The sequence below is a fragment of the Motacilla alba genome, chromosome 1 (assembly GCF_015832195.1).
Source record: "Motacilla alba alba isolate MOTALB_02 chromosome 1, Motacilla_alba_V1.0_pri, whole genome shotgun sequence".
In the NCBI taxonomy this organism is placed as follows: Eukaryota; Metazoa; Chordata; class Aves; order Passeriformes; family Motacillidae; genus Motacilla; species Motacilla alba.
The window spans coordinates 10,977,895-10,996,042 of NC_052016.1; the positions used below are offsets into that span (position 1 = coordinate 10,977,895).

General features: G+C 38.3%; 1 protein-coding gene across 2 annotated transcripts in view; it reads left to right on the top strand.

The window, feature by feature from the left end:
* Positions 1–18,148, top strand: part of EPHA3 (EPH receptor A3) — a 181,626-nt gene that overhangs the window by 139,622 nt on the left and 23,856 nt on the right. For both annotated transcript variants that reach the window (XM_038127806.1, XM_038127814.1), the window contains exons 8-13: positions 966–1,068; positions 1,519–1,586; positions 5,215–5,340; positions 9,890–10,075; positions 13,877–13,938; positions 16,156–16,365. In XM_038127806.1, coding sequence (XP_037983734.1) covers positions 966–1,068; positions 1,519–1,586; positions 5,215–5,340; positions 9,890–10,075; positions 13,877–13,938; positions 16,156–16,365 — 755 coding nt within the window. The remainder of the gene's footprint in view (positions 1–965; positions 1,069–1,518; positions 1,587–5,214; positions 5,341–9,889; positions 10,076–13,876; positions 13,939–16,155; positions 16,366–18,148) is intronic.

An 18,148-nucleotide genomic window follows, 5' to 3' on the forward strand; every position in this document is an offset into this window, starting at 1 on the left:
AATTACAGCAAGAAGGAAACAACAGATAAAGATTGCACAGATAAAGAAATTTAACAGTTTAGAGGTTAATGAGTTTTCTCTGCAAAGTAATGTTACCAAAAGAAGAGGAAATTGAAAAAGTGGAACTGCAGAAGGAGACAGAGGTGCACATCTCCATAATAAGCATAAAAATGACCCAGATGACCAACAAATGGCATAAGTTTGTTGCTGTGTTACCCAGTTATCCTAACTAGGTGCAGCTGTGGGTGTGTAACAGGCACAGATGGGAATGGTGTGACCCTAAACAGAGGCTCTTTAACCTGTGTGGGCCAGAAATAGTAGCTGGAGACTGGTCCTCACACCAAAGGTCTAAAGGCATCCTGTCATTTTGTAACAGTTCATTTTGTAAAGTTCCATGCTCAGGAGATCTCTCCACAGGGAGATAGCCAAAATAAGGCAGAAAATAACCCTTGTTTTCCCTGTAGACGTCTGTGCCTGCGTGCCCTGGCTTTCCACAACCTTCATGTGGACATTGTCAGGCTTAACTGGGACACTTAGCTCCTAAAAGCACTTTGCATCATACAGAAGGGGAAGTGAAGGTGATGATTATGGGATTTCTTGCCAAGGAAGTGTTCCTTACTGAGCATGACATAAAGTATCTATGGCATACATGATATGTGTGTTTGTATTTATTTATATGTTTATATATTAGCATCAGTTTGCTAATAGTTGCTACAATTAACAAAAGTAAAAACTGAGAGTAGCAGAAACAACTTTGGTAAATTGGCAAAGATGGCCGGAGTCTTAAGTTTTCTTTCCTTGTATTTATTTGTTTGATGAAAAATTGTGTTCTGGATTAAATATCTACCAGGAGACCAAGTGCTATATAATGATGTCTATCCCCTATGTGCATGTGAATTCTGATGCCACCAATGGGATATGTGTGTGTGTGTGCTTATTTACATGTTTTTGTGTTGCCTTTGCAGCCTTCTCCATCTCCAGTGAGAACAGCCAGGTGGTGCTGATTGCCATTTCAGCAGCAGTGGCCATCATTGTCCTCACAGTGGTGGTGTATGTCTTGATTGGGAGGTGAGTCTGGTGTCTGATTTGCACATTTTCTCCTGTTGCCACGTCCCAGGGGGGCCCTGGTGACAGTGGCACACGGGGTGTCATGGTGTGGCTGCTTTTCAATCCTTTGTCTGCTGCCCAAGAGCTCCAAACACTGTTTACAGTCAGTAACGAGCCCGCTCATGTTAGCAGCCCAAATCATGCAGCAGTTGTTAAAAAATGCTATAAACACATTCTCAGGCAATTGTAAAATTAAACTGTAGGGGTCAAAAATCAACAAATCCTCTCATTAGCCAATTTCCTCAAATTCCCTGAGAACATCACATGCCTCTATAGGGCACAGAGAATGTAAATATCATTAAACTTTCAAACAGGCTTTTAATTGTGCAGGGAAAACATTCTATTCTGTTTCCACCTGCAGTTAACACATAAAATTCTCTGTATTAATTTTTTTTTTCTCTTTGCTTGTAGATTCTGTGGATACAAAAAGTCTAAACATGGCACTGATGAGAAAAGGCTGCATTTTGGGAATGGCCATTGTAAGTTACTGAAGCCTTTTAATGCTTCCAGATCTGTTGAATTCCTCCCCTAGGTAACTGATATTTTTCAATTAAAAAAAAAAAAAAAGAAAAAAAGAGCCATACCTCACTTAAACAAGGTGAAATTAGGAAGAGAATTATCCCTTCTCTTTTGGGTAAGGAGATTTTCCCCAAACAATTATTCTTTGTTTCAACTTCTTTCATCTGTGTTCAGGTTAGTAATGAGCAAAACATCTCTACGTTCAAACAATGCATGTGGTTGGAATTGTGATATTGATCCTGCTGTGCTGCAGTGAAATCCAGAGTGCGACTGCAACTTCCTCATTATATAAAGTCTAAGAAATATATTTTCCTTTCCCAAAGCAAAATATAAATAAATTAAACCCATCTTGATGAACACTAAAGCTGCTGTGAAAATTGCTTGCTTGACAAAGTTCACCTACAAATAATAGTAATGATCTGATTCTGGATCCTCTTTGCAATATGCATAAATTTGTTACATCTTTCCATAGTGGAGCTGTGGATCCTGAAGGCAGGCTCACAGGCAAAGCTTCCTCCATACACCCTTTAAAACAGGAAAAAAATTAGTCTTGGAAAAAACTGAAAAAAAAAGAAAAGCTGAGGGGGAAAGAAGGTGATAGCCTAATTCCTGATCAGGAATGGGAGGATTGCTTGGTTGGTTTTTCATTTAATCACTGTACTTTGGACTTTTATATCCTTACAGGCAAAGATAATGCCCCTCATAGACACCAAGACAAGAAAATCCTTTATTTCACCCACATAATTCTTGATGTCTAATGAGTTTTTGTTTAATAAGAAGCAGTAGTTCATCTTTAAAACTGTTTCAGCTCTGGATGAGTGTCCTGCTACACCCTATAAATCATGGTTGATCCATGAATTTCTGTTGTTTAGCATGTCGTAACATTAATAACTGTGGGGTTTTTTGCACACAACGTTGGCACTCTGCTATTTGCAAGAAGAGAGCTACTGGTACCATAATCATGTGGTCCCTCCCCAAATATAAGTGTATTAACATTTTAATGAGGGATTTACCTGCAGTAGCTGGAAATTAGAGCTGCTTCCCAATCCTCGTGACAATGGAATAACTGTTCTCTGACTGTTCAAATTATTATTCTTTAAAGTTTCCTGCCTCTCCTTATCTCCAGAGAGCCAAGAGCAGGAATATCCACAATTTCTGTCTCCTTCTCCAGCACTGTCAGGGGATACACAAGCTGCAGCCCAACAACTGCAAACCAACTATTCTCAAAAAAAATCTCTAAGGTTACATGTGGCCCATAGAATTAATGCTTCATCATCCAAATTTAATGAGGTTATAAAATAAAAGCAGCCAGTAAAAGAAGTGTCACAGACAAATAACAGGTCAGAATTTGCTCTCCATACTCCCACACAATGGAAAGTTGCAATCACTATTCTTAAACATGGCAGTGCTGTTAAATTCCTGTGGATTAAATTGCTTTTAATTTGGCTTTAGATATTTATGTACTGTTTTCTGACTAGTGCCATGCTGATTCACTATGCAGTAAGACCAGAGCCAATCATGGGCCTGGTATGTCTGTTAGGAGTTCTTGAAAATTATTTATTACGGATTTTGCAGATATTTATCTGTTAGAATTTGTAAGTATGTACGTGTGTGGCTGTTGAAATTTTCAATCTACCAAATTACAGTCATTCCCAAAGAGTAAGACATTTGCTCCTATGAACTAAGAAAAGGACAAAGTAACTTCCATGGCTGTCATAAACTTTCAGCATCTTATACACAGCAGCTGGTTTATTTCAGTCAGTTTACTCTGAATTACTTTTAAAAAGGCTCCAGCCATGAGCTATTCCCTCTAGCCTTATTACAAATCCTATAATATTACTTCAAAGGAACAAAAATGTTTCACCTCCTCAGATCCTCTCCCTTTGCCTCCTCTGGCTGGGCCTTTTATTTTTTTGCTACCTTTAGGGCAATTTGTGCTGTTAAAATGAAAATGTAAATTATTATGTTTGCACAGAATGAGCTGTAAAGTAGTGCAGCTTAACACATGTGCACGTGTTTATTATCTGTATTTCATGACAGAACCCAGTTACTGCACAAGGCTGCCCTTAATTATTGGTGTGAAGGGATTATTCTCCTTGCAGCCACCATCACCTGATCTTGGGAACCTCTGGGGTCAGCATTAAAAATCCCAACCCAAAAACCCCACAGTGCAGAAGCTTTTAATTGTTATTTTTATTGGGGATGTGAGGGGGCCTGTAATGTACATTCAGTATGGAGGGGAAGGAGCATTTACAAGACTTTTAACCAACAGCAATATACAGCCAATTACTTTTTGTTTTACTTGCAGGTAATTCTGTAATCATCAGGCTCTTGAAGGAAACACAGTTGGCTTTTAATGCTGTGCACACGCAGCCCTTGTGTTGGGAGCATGGCTCTTACTTTGCTTTGTTTTCAAGGCAATTAGCTTGGGAACTCAGTTTTATAATTTTTTTGTTGTTGTTGCTGTGTTACCCAGTTATCATAACTGGTATGATTATATTCTGAGGCAAATAAATCCCCATTTAAATGATTTTTTTTCTTTTTTTTACATCTGCTATTGCATTGTTTGATAAAACAATTTTGTGCTCTCACGGTCCAAAGGTTTTTTTTCCCCCATCTTTGCAGCCCCAGCGAAAAAAGATTTAACTGTTTTAGCAGTGAAAAAAATTGCTGCAGTATAATAATGCTAAGCTGGAAAGGATATTACTGAGTGGGTCACAGCAGTGTTTGTTGAAGGAGTTAATATCTTTTACAAGACCTACTGGTACAGTTAGGGAAAGCTGGAATACATGTCTGGGAATGTAGGGTTTGTGTCAGAAGCAGAAAAATTCAAGCTGGGTATTTCACTTTTTGTTAATAAAACATATTCCTGTTGTAAAATGAGTACAACAGAGGCAGGCACAGAAGGGACTGGGTGCAAACACAAGCAAGGCTTTGAGCTGGGCAGGGGGAATGAGGTTGTGCTTTGCTTTCAGCATTTTTGTTGGAGGCAAAGGTTGGGAATGATCTCTTCAAGCAATCCCTAGCCAGAAAATTCTAGAGGCGGCCAAAACAATAACATGGATGTATGGGGAGCAAAGGTCTGGAACCAGCCTGTATTCAGAACAATTGCCTGCCATCCTTGAATGTTCTGGCAGAGAGATTGAGGCAGAGGTGCATTTTTTTAAAGTATAAGTTTCTTATTATACATCTTGTTGATGGACTTAGGGGAAAAAAATAAAAAAGCTGGAGTTAATCTGATTTCTTAATATATTCCTAAGAACATGTCAGGTTGACTATAGCAACACATTTTGTTCCTTGCCCCTTTTTTGTTACTTTGGAAGGATTAATTTAAGGCAGCATCTAAATGTTGCCGTAAATTTCAGATATTTGAAATGGGTTGTCACACTTCTCTGCACTACATTAGTGTCTGGTTTCATGCTGTAAGAATATTCTGAAGACCCACAAAAACCAGTTTGGTTTGAAGAATTTCCTTCTTCAAACAAAATTCTTTCCTTCCTCTCCCTTCTATTGATTTGGTTTCTGTTGTCTCGTGAGCTTTATTTCAAGTCTAAGTAACATTTTCTCTCTGAATTTGTTTTTACACAGTAAAACTCCCAGGTCTGAGAACTTACGTAGATCCACACACATATGAGGATCCCAACCAAGCTGTGCATGAATTTGCCAAGGAACTGGATGCTTCCAATATATCCATTGATAAAGTAGTTGGAGCAGGTAATGACCACCAGATATACTGAACTAAAGATAGATTTTTGCTGTGTCTATACTGTTTTATGTCTTTAGGTTCATAGTTGTGACTGGAAAGAAAATGTTCTAGAAAGTCTTCAAATTAGCAGGTCACATTTACAGCAGATTTCAGTGCAAAGTTAAGGGCACACAATTTATTTTTTTTCCTGAAAGAAAGGAGACAGCAAGACAGCTTTTCAAAGGACACCAGGCCCATACTTGAGTGCACCACTATTGGAAGAGGAAAGATCATTCTGCCTCACTTCTATGCTTCTCTTTAAAATCTGTCAGCACAGAAAATGTTATCAACTGTGAAGATGTTTTCTTTTTTTTTCTCTTTCCCCATAAAAGGACTCTTGACTCTTTCACTCATGCCTTGAGTGAAACCACAAACTCATTTCATAGCAGTCACCACGCATCCATCAGGCTGCAGTGACCTTTGGCCGTTGGATTGATTTCGGTCATTGCTTTGGATTTGAATTATTGATTTAGGAGGAAAGGGTTGTCTGTCCAATAACTGGTTGTCTGAGCCATAAAGATGCCACAGGTTGTTGGATTTACAGGAAACAAGCTGGTGAAATGATCAGATTTTGTAACAGAGAAGCCAGATTACAGAAATTCTCATTACACTGAGTCTTGCAATGGAGCATGTAGCTCCTGATGGGATGTGTGCTTGCTCCTTGAAGTGAAGTGGCAGATTGTCTCATTGAGCCAGAAGATCATGGAGTGTTGCCTTTCCTCCTATATTAAAGCATTTATGAGGAGTACTATTGATTTTTAATCCATTGAAAAATACTTGTTCCTTTATTATTGATTTTTTTGGCTTCTCTCTAAGTATGTGGTTTGAATTAAAAACATGAGATGTGAGAGACAGACTCCGAGTGCACAGCAAAAGATTTTCAGCTGGAAAAAGTGTAGAACCCAAGAGACTGTACTCAATGCATCTCCTGAATCACCCAGCAAACGAAGGGAACAGTTTTCATCCTCTCCTACTGAAGCTACTCAAATGTTGTTACTTTGAAGTTATTTTGTGAAAAGGTGGAATCCATGTTCCTTGCTGGTTTTAATTTTGCCCCACAAGAGTGCACTGTTCTCCATCATCTTCAGTCAAGGCAGCAAAGCTCTGCTTACTGCACATAGCAAGGAATTTGTGTGGAGATGGAGAAGGAGGAATACTCTAAATTTAAGTCCAGGAGCAGTGTGTTTCCTTGTAAGACTTTCAGGAGCCTCACAAATGCAAGATTTGTAAATTTGGGCTGTGTGCAATACATGAATCTAGAAAAGGAGTTCCTACAAAACCCATTTTTCCATGTGAACTCATGTTTTACAGCTTGGTTGTTCTGACCTGTTTTTAGTCAAGATGCACAGCAGAATAAGAAGTAAACCAAAATTTGTCAAATACGGCCTCTGGAAACAGAGGAAAAATTTTTGAGAGGCTCCAAAAAAGGACTTTGTCCTAAAGGAATCAGGTGTTTTAAAAGTCTCCCTGCTCCACTGCAGTGAGAATCACAGGTTGGAACGGACTCCCCAAGGATTGTGGAGTCCAGCTCTCAAATTAATGGCTCCCACAGGGATTGAATCTGGCCCTTGGCATTACCAGCACCCAGCTCAAACCAGCTGAGCCAAGTGGCAGTGGGTTCCTGCAAGCTTTTTACATTAAAAATTGCACTCAAGCTGTAATAACACCTTTTTTGGGCACCATAACTCAATTCACGAAGTCTGGAGCACATAAGGCATTATAGTTGACATTTCGTCTTAGCAGTTGCTTGAGATGCCATCAGGAAGAGCCAGGAACAGAAGAACAGATGAAAATCAGGCCACAGAGGGCTGGGAGCTCCCAAAATGAGTTTGTGGCATCACTTTACACTGCTATCACCCCCAGCACGTGGTAGCTTTCACATTCAAAGTGCTCTGAGGCAGCTTCTTCAGGAACACTTCTCCCCAAAACCAGAAAGGCATTTCCTGCCTCTTACTGAGTCAATGAGTTGTTTGAGTGAATGACTTGGTCTCTTCCTGCCCTTGTCCTTTGCAAGGCAAGTGTGGATGAAATTATTAAAAAAAAAAGACAGGGATTTGAGAAGAAGGGATTCATTTAACTGCCCTGGAGTGTGACGTAAGTAATGAGACCTTCAAGTCAGACAAGCAGTCTCGACATTCTGAAGTGCTCCAAGCAGTTTTTCACAGCTTTAGCCAGAAGCCTCTGAGAAGAGAGGGCTTTCAGAGCTGAAATAGCTTTGAAAACATACACAAATGCAATAAGGAAATATTCTTATCCAAAAGAACCTCAAGAAAAACACAAGGGATTTTAGTGCGAGGCTAAGCGTAAGAAAATTGAGGTCAGGAGCCACTTTTTCAGACTTTTCTTTACAGTAATTTTTTTCTTTTAAAATAACTCACTTATTTTTATGGATTCAGTTCAACAAACCACTTCAGAAGTTTAAATCCAAGTGGGCAGTAGGAGATTACTAAAGAAAGAACCTTCTTGATTTGGGATGGATTTAACTGTGTGCTTTGCTGAACAAGAAAGCAAGCATTTGCTTTTCTTCCAAAGAAGAAATATACTTGTAGCACAACATCTTGTTAATCAATTTATTCACAAAATTCAGGGGCTACCTGTCTCTGCACTTACTGTGAAGGTTTGCAGTGTCCCAGTGAACATGGCTGATGTTCCCAAGGTTTATGAAATGTTGAACTTTGGCGCCTCTCCAAATCTGAGGGAGTTCTCTGCACAGATTTAAATTGCAGCAAAGTGAAGAGAGTAGCTGATTTCACAGAATCTTCATTTACTGTTCCCGAGTCTAAATGCACAGCAAACACCATCCCCTGATGTACTAAACAACCTCTTTCAAAAGAAATTAGGATATCTTGAAGAGACATCTTTTGTGCCGTGAACAACCCTCCTAAATAATCCCTATCAGCTTCCCACATGTAAATAGACACACCAGTCAGCAGGGCAGGTTATTCAATCTTTATGTATGGGGTGTATTTTAAAAATAAATGCCTCAGGAAGGCTTTGTATGAAAAGCCATCATCCTCACATCTTACAGTCAGTGCCAGGTTTTCCTCTCAAGCACAAGCCCTTGTTCCTCCTAAACAGTGTCTGGTGAGATCCAGTCCATTTCTTACTGGGATCATGTAGTAATAATTTGCAGGAAAAATTGTGGTGTGACTGCATGGGTCACTATAGGTGTTGACCAGATAAATGTATTGAGCATCCATGCTGCCCTGGATATAAAAAAATCATAGGTTAATGTAGTTGGGCTGCCTGGGGAGCTCTTTCCAATGAAATTTTTCCAAGAAAGTGAACCTGCTTTATATCCATAGACAACAGCAAACTTCATTGCTAGTAAGAGCCCATCTTTTATTATCTTGCAGTATCTGCTGGCCTTGAGGTACTTTTGGAATCTGATTAATCACTGAGGCTCTGGATCATTCAGCCATGGCTGAATGGTACTGTGTGTTGATGGACATTACCCATAACCTTTTCCTTCCCAGAAGTTAAACAAATATCAGATACACGATTCCAGCTTTAAAATGAAGGATTGATTGCTGGGCTGCTGGCTGAAATCATAGCTAAAGTCTCCATTGACAGTAACTGTAAAATAGTTCTAAGAGCTTAGCTTGTTATAGCTTTTTGGACCATTAAAACATCAAGAAAATGGAGTTGGAAGCTGGGTGCTGCAAGATTTATTTTGAGCATTTTTTCCCCCTTCCCTTTGTTTTCAAGATGGTCTTTGGTCTTCCTATTTTGTGGTGCTCTGACAGTATTGAGCTGGAGTTGGTGTTTGAACTCCTGGTAAAGTATAATGGTCATTTGGGCTTGCAAAAGTTTAATGCTTTTAATTAGGTCTGAAAAGAACTCAACTCCCTTTAGTTACTAGTAACAGCTTTTAAAATTTGTTTTCTGAGCTGCTGCCTGTCTTGGCAGCCTGAAGTACAAACAGTGTTAGAATCAAAGGAAGTAATGTCAGTGCTTTTTAGCAATATGTATGTACATAAAAATATATCTTCCTTTGAGTGGTTATTACCTTGATAGTACAGTTCTATGCTTAGAGGATGAAGCAGCTGGTGGTAAGATATGGTGATATTAATTTCCATGTTGTTTACTCAAATCTAGCTTGGGTTAGCAACAGAGAAAGGTCATTGCCCTACAACACATTTATTAAGGCCTTTTTTAATTAACTTGGATGTCTAAAAAAAAAAAATTCAGAAAAGAAAAGCTGAAAAGGGGCATTAAAATCAGTTGCTGCTCACATAATAATATATTGAAGCTTTCTTATGTGATTTGTGTAAAAATTATTAAGCTGGAAAAAATTTCAGCTGGGTTGTCTTCTTCCAACAGTTTTCTATATATTTAATACTTCCTCTTTTGAATGCGAAGATGATTTTCCTTGTGCTCTGTTCTTGCATGTTGCAAAAGGATAAACCAGTATTCAGCAAATTCCAGGGGCTTTTTTGAGTGCTGATTCTTCTGCCTTGAATCCCTACGGCATAACCACATTTCAGCATTCCTTACTTTTCCACTCTCTTTTTTTAGGAGAATTTGGAGAAGTGTGCAGTGGGCGCCTGAAGCTGCCTTCTAAAAAGGAAATTTCAGTGGCCATCAAAACCCTGAAAGTTGGCTACACAGAAAAGCAGAGGAGGGACTTCTTGGGAGAAGCCAGCATCATGGGCCAGTTTGACCACCCCAACATCATCCGGCTGGAGGGAGTCGTCACTAAAAGTAAGAAATCCCAGCCTGAATAATTCTCTGATTTGCTGATCAGTCAAAGTAGAGCAGAAGTGAATTATAAATGGAGTCATCCGGGTTTATGCTGGATGACTGAAAAAAGCTCAATAATAAATTGGCAGGTTTAATAAATTCCAGAGTTAGGAATTGCTCCAAAAGGGCCAGGAGGCACTGGGTGATGATCTGGTAAGGAGTCGTGGAGATGGATGAGCTGAGGCTTCCTAATTGCACTGAACTTCACTGTGCTCTGCTTTCAGCTAAGTCATTAGATTTGTCATTAGCACTAATTAATGAGCAGCTGACCTGGTACAACAACTGGTTCTAGTGAATCATTAAATAAGGCCAAACTTTTTTCCTAGATGGTTTTCATTCAGGGGAAGTACTCCATGGGATATTCAATATGTACCAGTACGAGGCATGTCAATGCTCCAGAATTCAAACATCTTGGTGAAAATCTCAAAGAAATCTTGAGGATTTAATCTGTCAGTAGTAAAATTAATTTTATCTCGGTCCTTATATGTATATTTATTTAAATGCCTTTTCTAAATCTGCCTTTGGGTGCTTTTGTTATGGGTTTGGTTTTTTGGGTTTTGTTTTTGTTTTTGGTTGGTTGGTTGGTTTTTTGTTAAAGCATATTCTTGGTCTTTGTTTATGATAAAAAATCACCTTCTCTTTTTGAGACCAAAAAATTTAACTGACACCTCCATGTATATGTGGAATCTTCTAGGAAAAGTAATATACTCCAACAACCCTCTTCAGCCACACTTTCTATATTTCCACTGCATAATGAAGTGATACATTTAGCAGTCAAATTTATCTACCTACATTAGTTATTAAGTGGGAGATCAATAAGATTTTATATTAGGCAATCTTAAAAAAAAAAAAAAAAATAAAAGGGGAGTGCTCCAGAATTTTTCAGGGGAGCAGAGTTGGTAGGATATTTCCTTGTTCATCCTAGAGGGCCCTGCTGGCAAAGCAGCTCTTTGCCATTTCATTGGTCAGTTTGGAATTTGTTGAAGATATTTCTCATTTAACTGGATAGAAACATGCCAAATATTTTCGGTTTAAGTAGATGGTTTTATTAGTTTGAAGAAAATTTTGGTTTTTTAATTGTGTGATTCAAAGTTTCACAAGGATTGGTATGAAAAAATTTCATAGCATACTGCTGAAAAGTATTAGAAATTAAAACCCCACCAGAATATGTCTAAAAGTCACCAGTAAAAGGTATGTAAAACACATGTTATGAAGAGCCATAATTATAATAATAACAATGCCTTCTTTATATGTGATTCATGAAATTCCATTTTGCTGATTTCAATAAGAAAGAAATTATTGTTTATCTTAGGTCTCAGTCCTATTAGGAAAGGTCTGCCTGCATAAATTGAGGTTTAGCTCCTGCTTTGTAGTGACACACATATTGTACAGTCAGAATAAGATTTGCAGTCACAAAATCACTTGACACATCAGCATCAGTCTGCACACAGCTGAGCTAAAATCTCTTTTGTTACATTTTGTATTCCTGGAGCAGTTGAGACAATAATTTAATTGCTGTACAGGTAGGAATTTCTGTGTTGCTCTTGAATGTGCATTACTAATTCTCTCTGTACTCTGTGTGAGTGACTTTTAGTGAGTTTGCCACTCAGGTGCATTCACAGCACTGCTCTCTGCTGTGGGGGGCTGGGCGAGAAGGTCAGGAGTGCCAGCTGCCCATCACATCGATGTGTGAGAGAGCAAACTCTGAATATTCCCAGCTAAAGCCAATAAAACCTCAGGGGTACAACACCCTCTGCAGATAGCTCCAGAACAGGAGCTGAGAAATCTGCTCTGGAGCTACTTTTCACTGGGCAAAAGTATATGGCACAAACTAAATATAGTAATAAATATAATTATTTGTTTGATTGGACATTCTGCAGGGTGATAGAATGACAAGAAGCTTGGGAGTTTGGAGGTTTTTTTGTTTGTTTTTTTTTAACAAATCAATCACCACATCAGGCTTCCAGCCTCACCTCCAGCACAGAATTGTTCCTCTGCTCCTTGTGGATTTCTGCATTTCCCAGCTGCTGCCCTGCACTCCTGGGCACACTGTAGGCAGCAGTCTTAATAACCAGCACATGTGTTCTGCTTAGTTTACTAATAATTTACAGCAATTTGCAGCCTGCTATTCTAATAAACCTGGGCAATGCTGTTGACACAACTTGTTATCATTTATAAACGGCTCAGCTTTGATAAATGGATGCAGAGAGTTCTTTTAAAACTTCAGAGCATGTGATTCTTATTATGGGCACATTTCCAACTGAATGAGGGTGAAACCCTGCACTTAAAGCTTTTGGAGCAAGGCAGGAAGATGCTCCTGTAATAATTTGGAAGACATATTTCTTACTCTAATTTAAGTTCTTCTGATAAAGTCTCATAAAAGTACCTGAGTTTGTACAGAAACCAGGCACCTGTCTGCTGGCTTCAAAGTGCAGGGCAAAGTAAATCAATTTATCATGGAAAGTTTTGAATAGCCCTGTACTGGAAAGGTCCAGCAGCATATTCTGGGTGTCACCAGAAATCCCTTTGAATTCATGTTACACACAGAGTGCAAGTGCTTCTTCTTTAACTATGTATTTCTGGCTAGCAAGACTAAGCATAAATAAATTTTTTGTTTGAGCTTTTACATTGTTGGATCTCTTATCTGTATCATCTCTTATATCATTCAAGATTAATATTTTGCATACAGTATTTCCTACTGGTGAATGGATGTCATAAATTAATTAGTCATTAGTGTGACTCCCACAGTATAACACATCATTTGTACCACAGAAAGAAGATATTTGCACCCATTAATTCATAATGTTCTTGCATTAAATTCATTCTTTGAAATGACTATTTCTCTTCTAAGATTTCTATTTGGTAGAAGCTGTATTTTTTGAAAAGCAAACAGAAAAAAAAGTTGTTGTTACCATTGACTTAGCTTTTTTTATGGCTTTCTTCTTCTTAATTAAGCCGGGTACCTTTTTTAAGCTTCACGCTGTTCAATTTTAAAAGCTAAAATTTCACCATGCCCACTATACAATATGCAGGCCTTTGTCCTACTTTTATGGTCAGATGCCTTCCTGTATTTTATGTGCAATAATAATTCATCTCCTTAAATAACTTCATGATCTTACCCACCTTTCTCTCTACCACAAAGAGAAAATAAGCAAAGCATTAGTAAATATTATGAAATAATAAAATCCATATCATGGTAAAATATTAGCAGGGCAATGACCTTGGTCTGAAAACTTCCCTGTCATCACATGAATTTTTGCATTACTTTCTCTCCAGCATGTCAGAGCTGCATAGAAAAGCTTAGTTTGTCACAAAATGCCCTAGGGTGGAAGGAATGGCTTCAAAAACTGGTCTGAATATATCTGAATGAGTTTTTGGGGAAAAAAAGGCATTTCAAGGGCTGTTTCCTTAGAGTTTGCCAGTGCCCCCGTGGGTGCAGCATGTTAGGTCCCAGCTGTGTCCAAGTTTGTGCTGTCAGGGATCCCGGTAGAGAAAAGGAGTGCCTGGAAGGAGAGAATGCTCATCTTACAACTCTGCTTCTCTTTCCAGTGCCCTGTGTTTTATTGTGCACTTTCCGTCTGTATCTGCACCCAGCCTCAGTTTGCCCACACACCTTTTGCTTCTTTTTTAAATGTAAAGGAATAATCAAAAAATTATCCTTGGGGTTAGGAATATTTGGACACATTCCTGAAATGCTTGGGTTTGCTGGTGGTATTCCAATGTGTTTCTTTGAAAAGCCTGACCCCTGTGCTCTATTTTCAGGTAAACCAGTTATGATTGTTACTGAGTATATGGAAAATGGTTCCTTGGACAGCTTCCTACGAGTAAGTGCAACAGGAAACTAAATGGGGCAGAAGTGGCTCTTGTTCTGGACTTGTTAGGGGTCTACTGCCACTCTGCACTGATTCATCAGCAGCTCTTGTTGCTTGATATTTCTTTATTTTCATTTGGGTTTGTGGGCATCATGATGTGCTCAGAAAGCCAATTAGGGATCTGCTGGTCCATTTGCAGTGAGCATTATTCCAAAATTAAGGCAATTTTGGTTGCATTAGTGTGTCATATCTATTAAAAATGAACAAAACAAAGCAACATTCTGGCACACAAAAAATGAGAACTGTTTTTATGGAGACTGTGTAATGCAGTTGTGCTTACTGGTTGGCAGTCTCTATGCCTAAGCTAGAGATTTTCAAAATGAATAGATTTGTAGAAATTTTATCAGTAATGAAAAGTTGAGAGAATAGCCCCGTACCTGAGGATGTCAGAAATGTTTAGCTAGCAAAGTTTACTGGCCGTTTTTCTTTTTCCAACCTTAGACACACTAGTGCTATGGCTGATTTATCTTTGTTTTCTGTCAAAGTTGGTAGTGAGCCTAAAAAAATTCGAATGCTCCCTGCATCATCAAGATTTACTTGTGGCAAAACAAGGAGTGTAGGAGAAGTGAAATCCCATCTGAGGGGAAACACTGGTTTAATTTTAATTTGTTAGGGCGAACTCAGCTTTGGCTGGGAGACTGCTTTGGTTCTGCCACGCTTGAATGACATTATCCCCCGAATTCATAACATTGAACTAGACATTTAACCCCAAAAGGGGATAGATTGTCAACCTTAGTTTCTCTATGTACTATATATGTTATGGTGTCCACTGGAGCATGTAAAATACATATAAATAATGTGTCAGTATAGCTGAATGAAATATCTCTGTACTGAACTATATATATTTTGTTTAGACTTGAAATCCTTGAAGAGAGCCCTGAGGAAAGGAGAATAATTTCTGACTGCACAGAACAGTTGTTCAGCTTGTTCTTTCATTTTACCGTGACTTTTTTTTTTTTTTTTTACTACTGTTATGTGGAAACATAGATAAGAACCTTGTGACTCTTTAATATCACAGGCAACTCAGGCCCTATAACCTTTTTATAAATGCCTTTTGGAACTACTTAGTTTGCTTTCCTCATTGCCATTGAAAGGCTCTCTGAGCATCTGATTCTGTTCATGATTAGAAACCTTCTGGTTTTTAGCTAAATCTTTTCCAGATTCTATATAAAATTCTCTTGTGTTTGCTCTGATAAAAAACGGACAGACAACTGCTAAGAATCTTTTAAAATATTAATTTCTTCACAAAGGGGAATTCTGAGAGACTGTTTAAGTATCTACTGTGTCATGTATTTGTCTAATGTTTCCAGTGCTAATATCACCCCCAAGTACACCAACTAAAAATGAAAAATGGATGCAATCAGTCTGGCAGACTGATTCATGTCAGATGGCTTCATGTGACAGAGCCAGCTCCCTTGTATTTAATAAAATTCCAGAAGCAGCAGCACGAGAATTTGGAGAGCTGCCCATGAGGTTACATTTACAGCACTGGGGAATTCATCTGAGAGCTGCACTACAACAAATGCTGTCCTATTGTCTATATATCCATATATCAATATCAAAAGTAGATGTTAGCAAACAGGATTAGTAAGAGTTGGAAGATTAGAATTATGCCCAGAAGTAGATGATTAGAAATATATCCAACTAATAGTTTCTAGGCTAAGTCATAATGTGTTTGAGTAATTTTTGAATTTTAAGAAATGAGTTTAAAACTAACAGAATTTGAAAGCCGCTGACTCAAATCAGCATTTGCTTTTGTTAAATGAATTTCTTGTGTAATAGAAAACTTTCATTAGGCCATTGGGGAAGGCTTGGATTTTCACTAGAAAATCCTGTGGCCTTGCAGGGAAGTTGGACATCTGTTTCTGTAATGTTCTGACACACCAGTCTCAGGAGCACACACAACTAGATTTATGTGCTGCTTTCACACGTGCCCCATCTAGGAAATTAAAACTCTGATGACAGCAAGAAGGGGGAAAAATGAATTTTTATCTGAATTGCAAATCTGTCCCCTTCCCTCAGTTGATTGGGAGACCAACATGTGGCATTTAAATCACAACACCTGACTCACGAGCTCTTCATTTGAGGAGCTCCCAGGATATTTATGAAAAAATCTGTGCAAGAAGGAACATGAGCAATCCCTGAGATGATATTTCCAATGTTTTCTAGAAGCATGATGCCCAGTTCACAGTCATCCAGCTGGTGGGCATGCTTCGAGGGATCGCATCTGGCATGAAGTACCTGTCGGATATGGGATACGTCCATCGGGATTTAGCTGCTCGTAACATCCTCATCAACAGCAATCTGGTCTGCAAAGTCTCAGATTTTGGTCTCTCTCGTGTATTGGAGGATGACCCAGAAGCTGCTTACACCACAAGGGTGAGTTCCTGTGTTCCTTTACCTTTTTTAAAATTCTTGTTGGTTGTGGCAAAGGCTGAAATCTGATGGAAATCTGAAATCTGAGGCTGTGTTGCAGAGGGCAGTCAGTCCTGTGTGCCCAGAGATGTTCAATAACCCAGGAGCTCATCCCAGTTATTTTTAAATTCATGTCTTGGAGAAAATATAAAATGTTCATAGAAAAAGTATGGCTTGTGTTGGTAGATTACTTTCCTTAGATTATGCAAAATTCTTGGCTCCATTTCTTTCTCCTGGATGTGTAAGGGAGTGAATATTACAATTAAAGCCTGAGTTCTTTTGGCACACAATAATTTAAGCCTTCATGTGTGCTTTGAGAAGTTTTAGTTACACTGCTGATTTAGCTCCCACACAGTACAAAAAAAAAAAAATCCTACCCATCGAATTTTTGTGTGTTTTCTAGCATTATAAGACATATGTCTGACTGGGGCACACTTTAATCACTATTCTTCAAGGATGTGTCATTATACCTGCTCTTGTACCTCTAACTGAGTAAAACAAAAAAAATGCACATCTGATTGTGACCCTGAATAACACTTCCTTTTTTTTGTGTAATCCTTCAGCTTTATATATATATATATATATATATATATATATGTATGTATTACACTTGGATATCTGGTTGCTTATTTTAATGCTATTTAAAGTGGATTTTGTTAGCTTTACAAAAAGTGACATTAACAAAAAATGACATTAACAAAAAGTGACATTAACATCCAGTATCATAGTGAAGTGTAATTTGCATTGCTCAGAGTAATCACCTCATCTTCACTGTACAAACCAGATTACAATGTATCAGCATAACCTTAATGTGGGTTTTCTAAGGTTTCCTTCATTCCTGAACACTGACAGGAGCAATCAATAATTTTAGTAGTTTACACGCTGCCTTCTTCATGATTCAAATAAAATAACATGTGAGAAATGAGGAAAGAAATGACAGATTTCTTACACATTATATACACATACATTAATAGATACATTTATCATACCTTCATAACTTACCAGGCATAAAGACTCTATTCTTTACTTGACCTTTCAGTGTTTTCTTTGCCCTCTGATCAACTTTGTCATGGAGTTAGAAATATGCAATATATACCACTTTAGAAAACTGTGCAGAGATCTGGCATGGTTAATATAAAGAGACATTAGTAGGAGAAAACAGTGTTCATTCTTAGTAGTGTTACAGCACTAATAAGTAAATATTATAAATATTATTATTAGTAGTAGTAGTAGTAGTAGTAGTAGTAATAATAATAATAAATAGGTGTATTGCTGTGTCAGACACTTGTTTGCTTTCTTCTTAAAATCAAGCTGAAAATGAAGCACTGGATGAAGCTGTCACATCAGTGATGTGTCTGTAGGTGGCTTGGCATATCAGAGTACACAGGGTGTCAGTGTTTTCAGCCAGTGTTCCATGTGCATTTCCTCTTCCTCTCCCCCTGCCACCTATTTTCTGAGTCTACCTGCCTATTTGCAATTAGGTAGTGAAATCAGATGGAAAGAAACTATTTTGTGAAGTGTAATCATCTGTGTTCAGTAAACTCCATCTGGCATTTATGGTGTGCGTGCAAACTGCTGCAGGAAGATGCTCAGATAATTAAAACCTTCAAATACAACTTAGGACAAATCTAATTTTTTTTCAGGAGTTGTTGCTGTGAATATTCCTGTGCCACATGTTGGCTCTGAGAGAAGAACAAGGCTGTTTGATATTCATCTTTTTTGCTCACATTTCGCTTTGAAGTGAGTC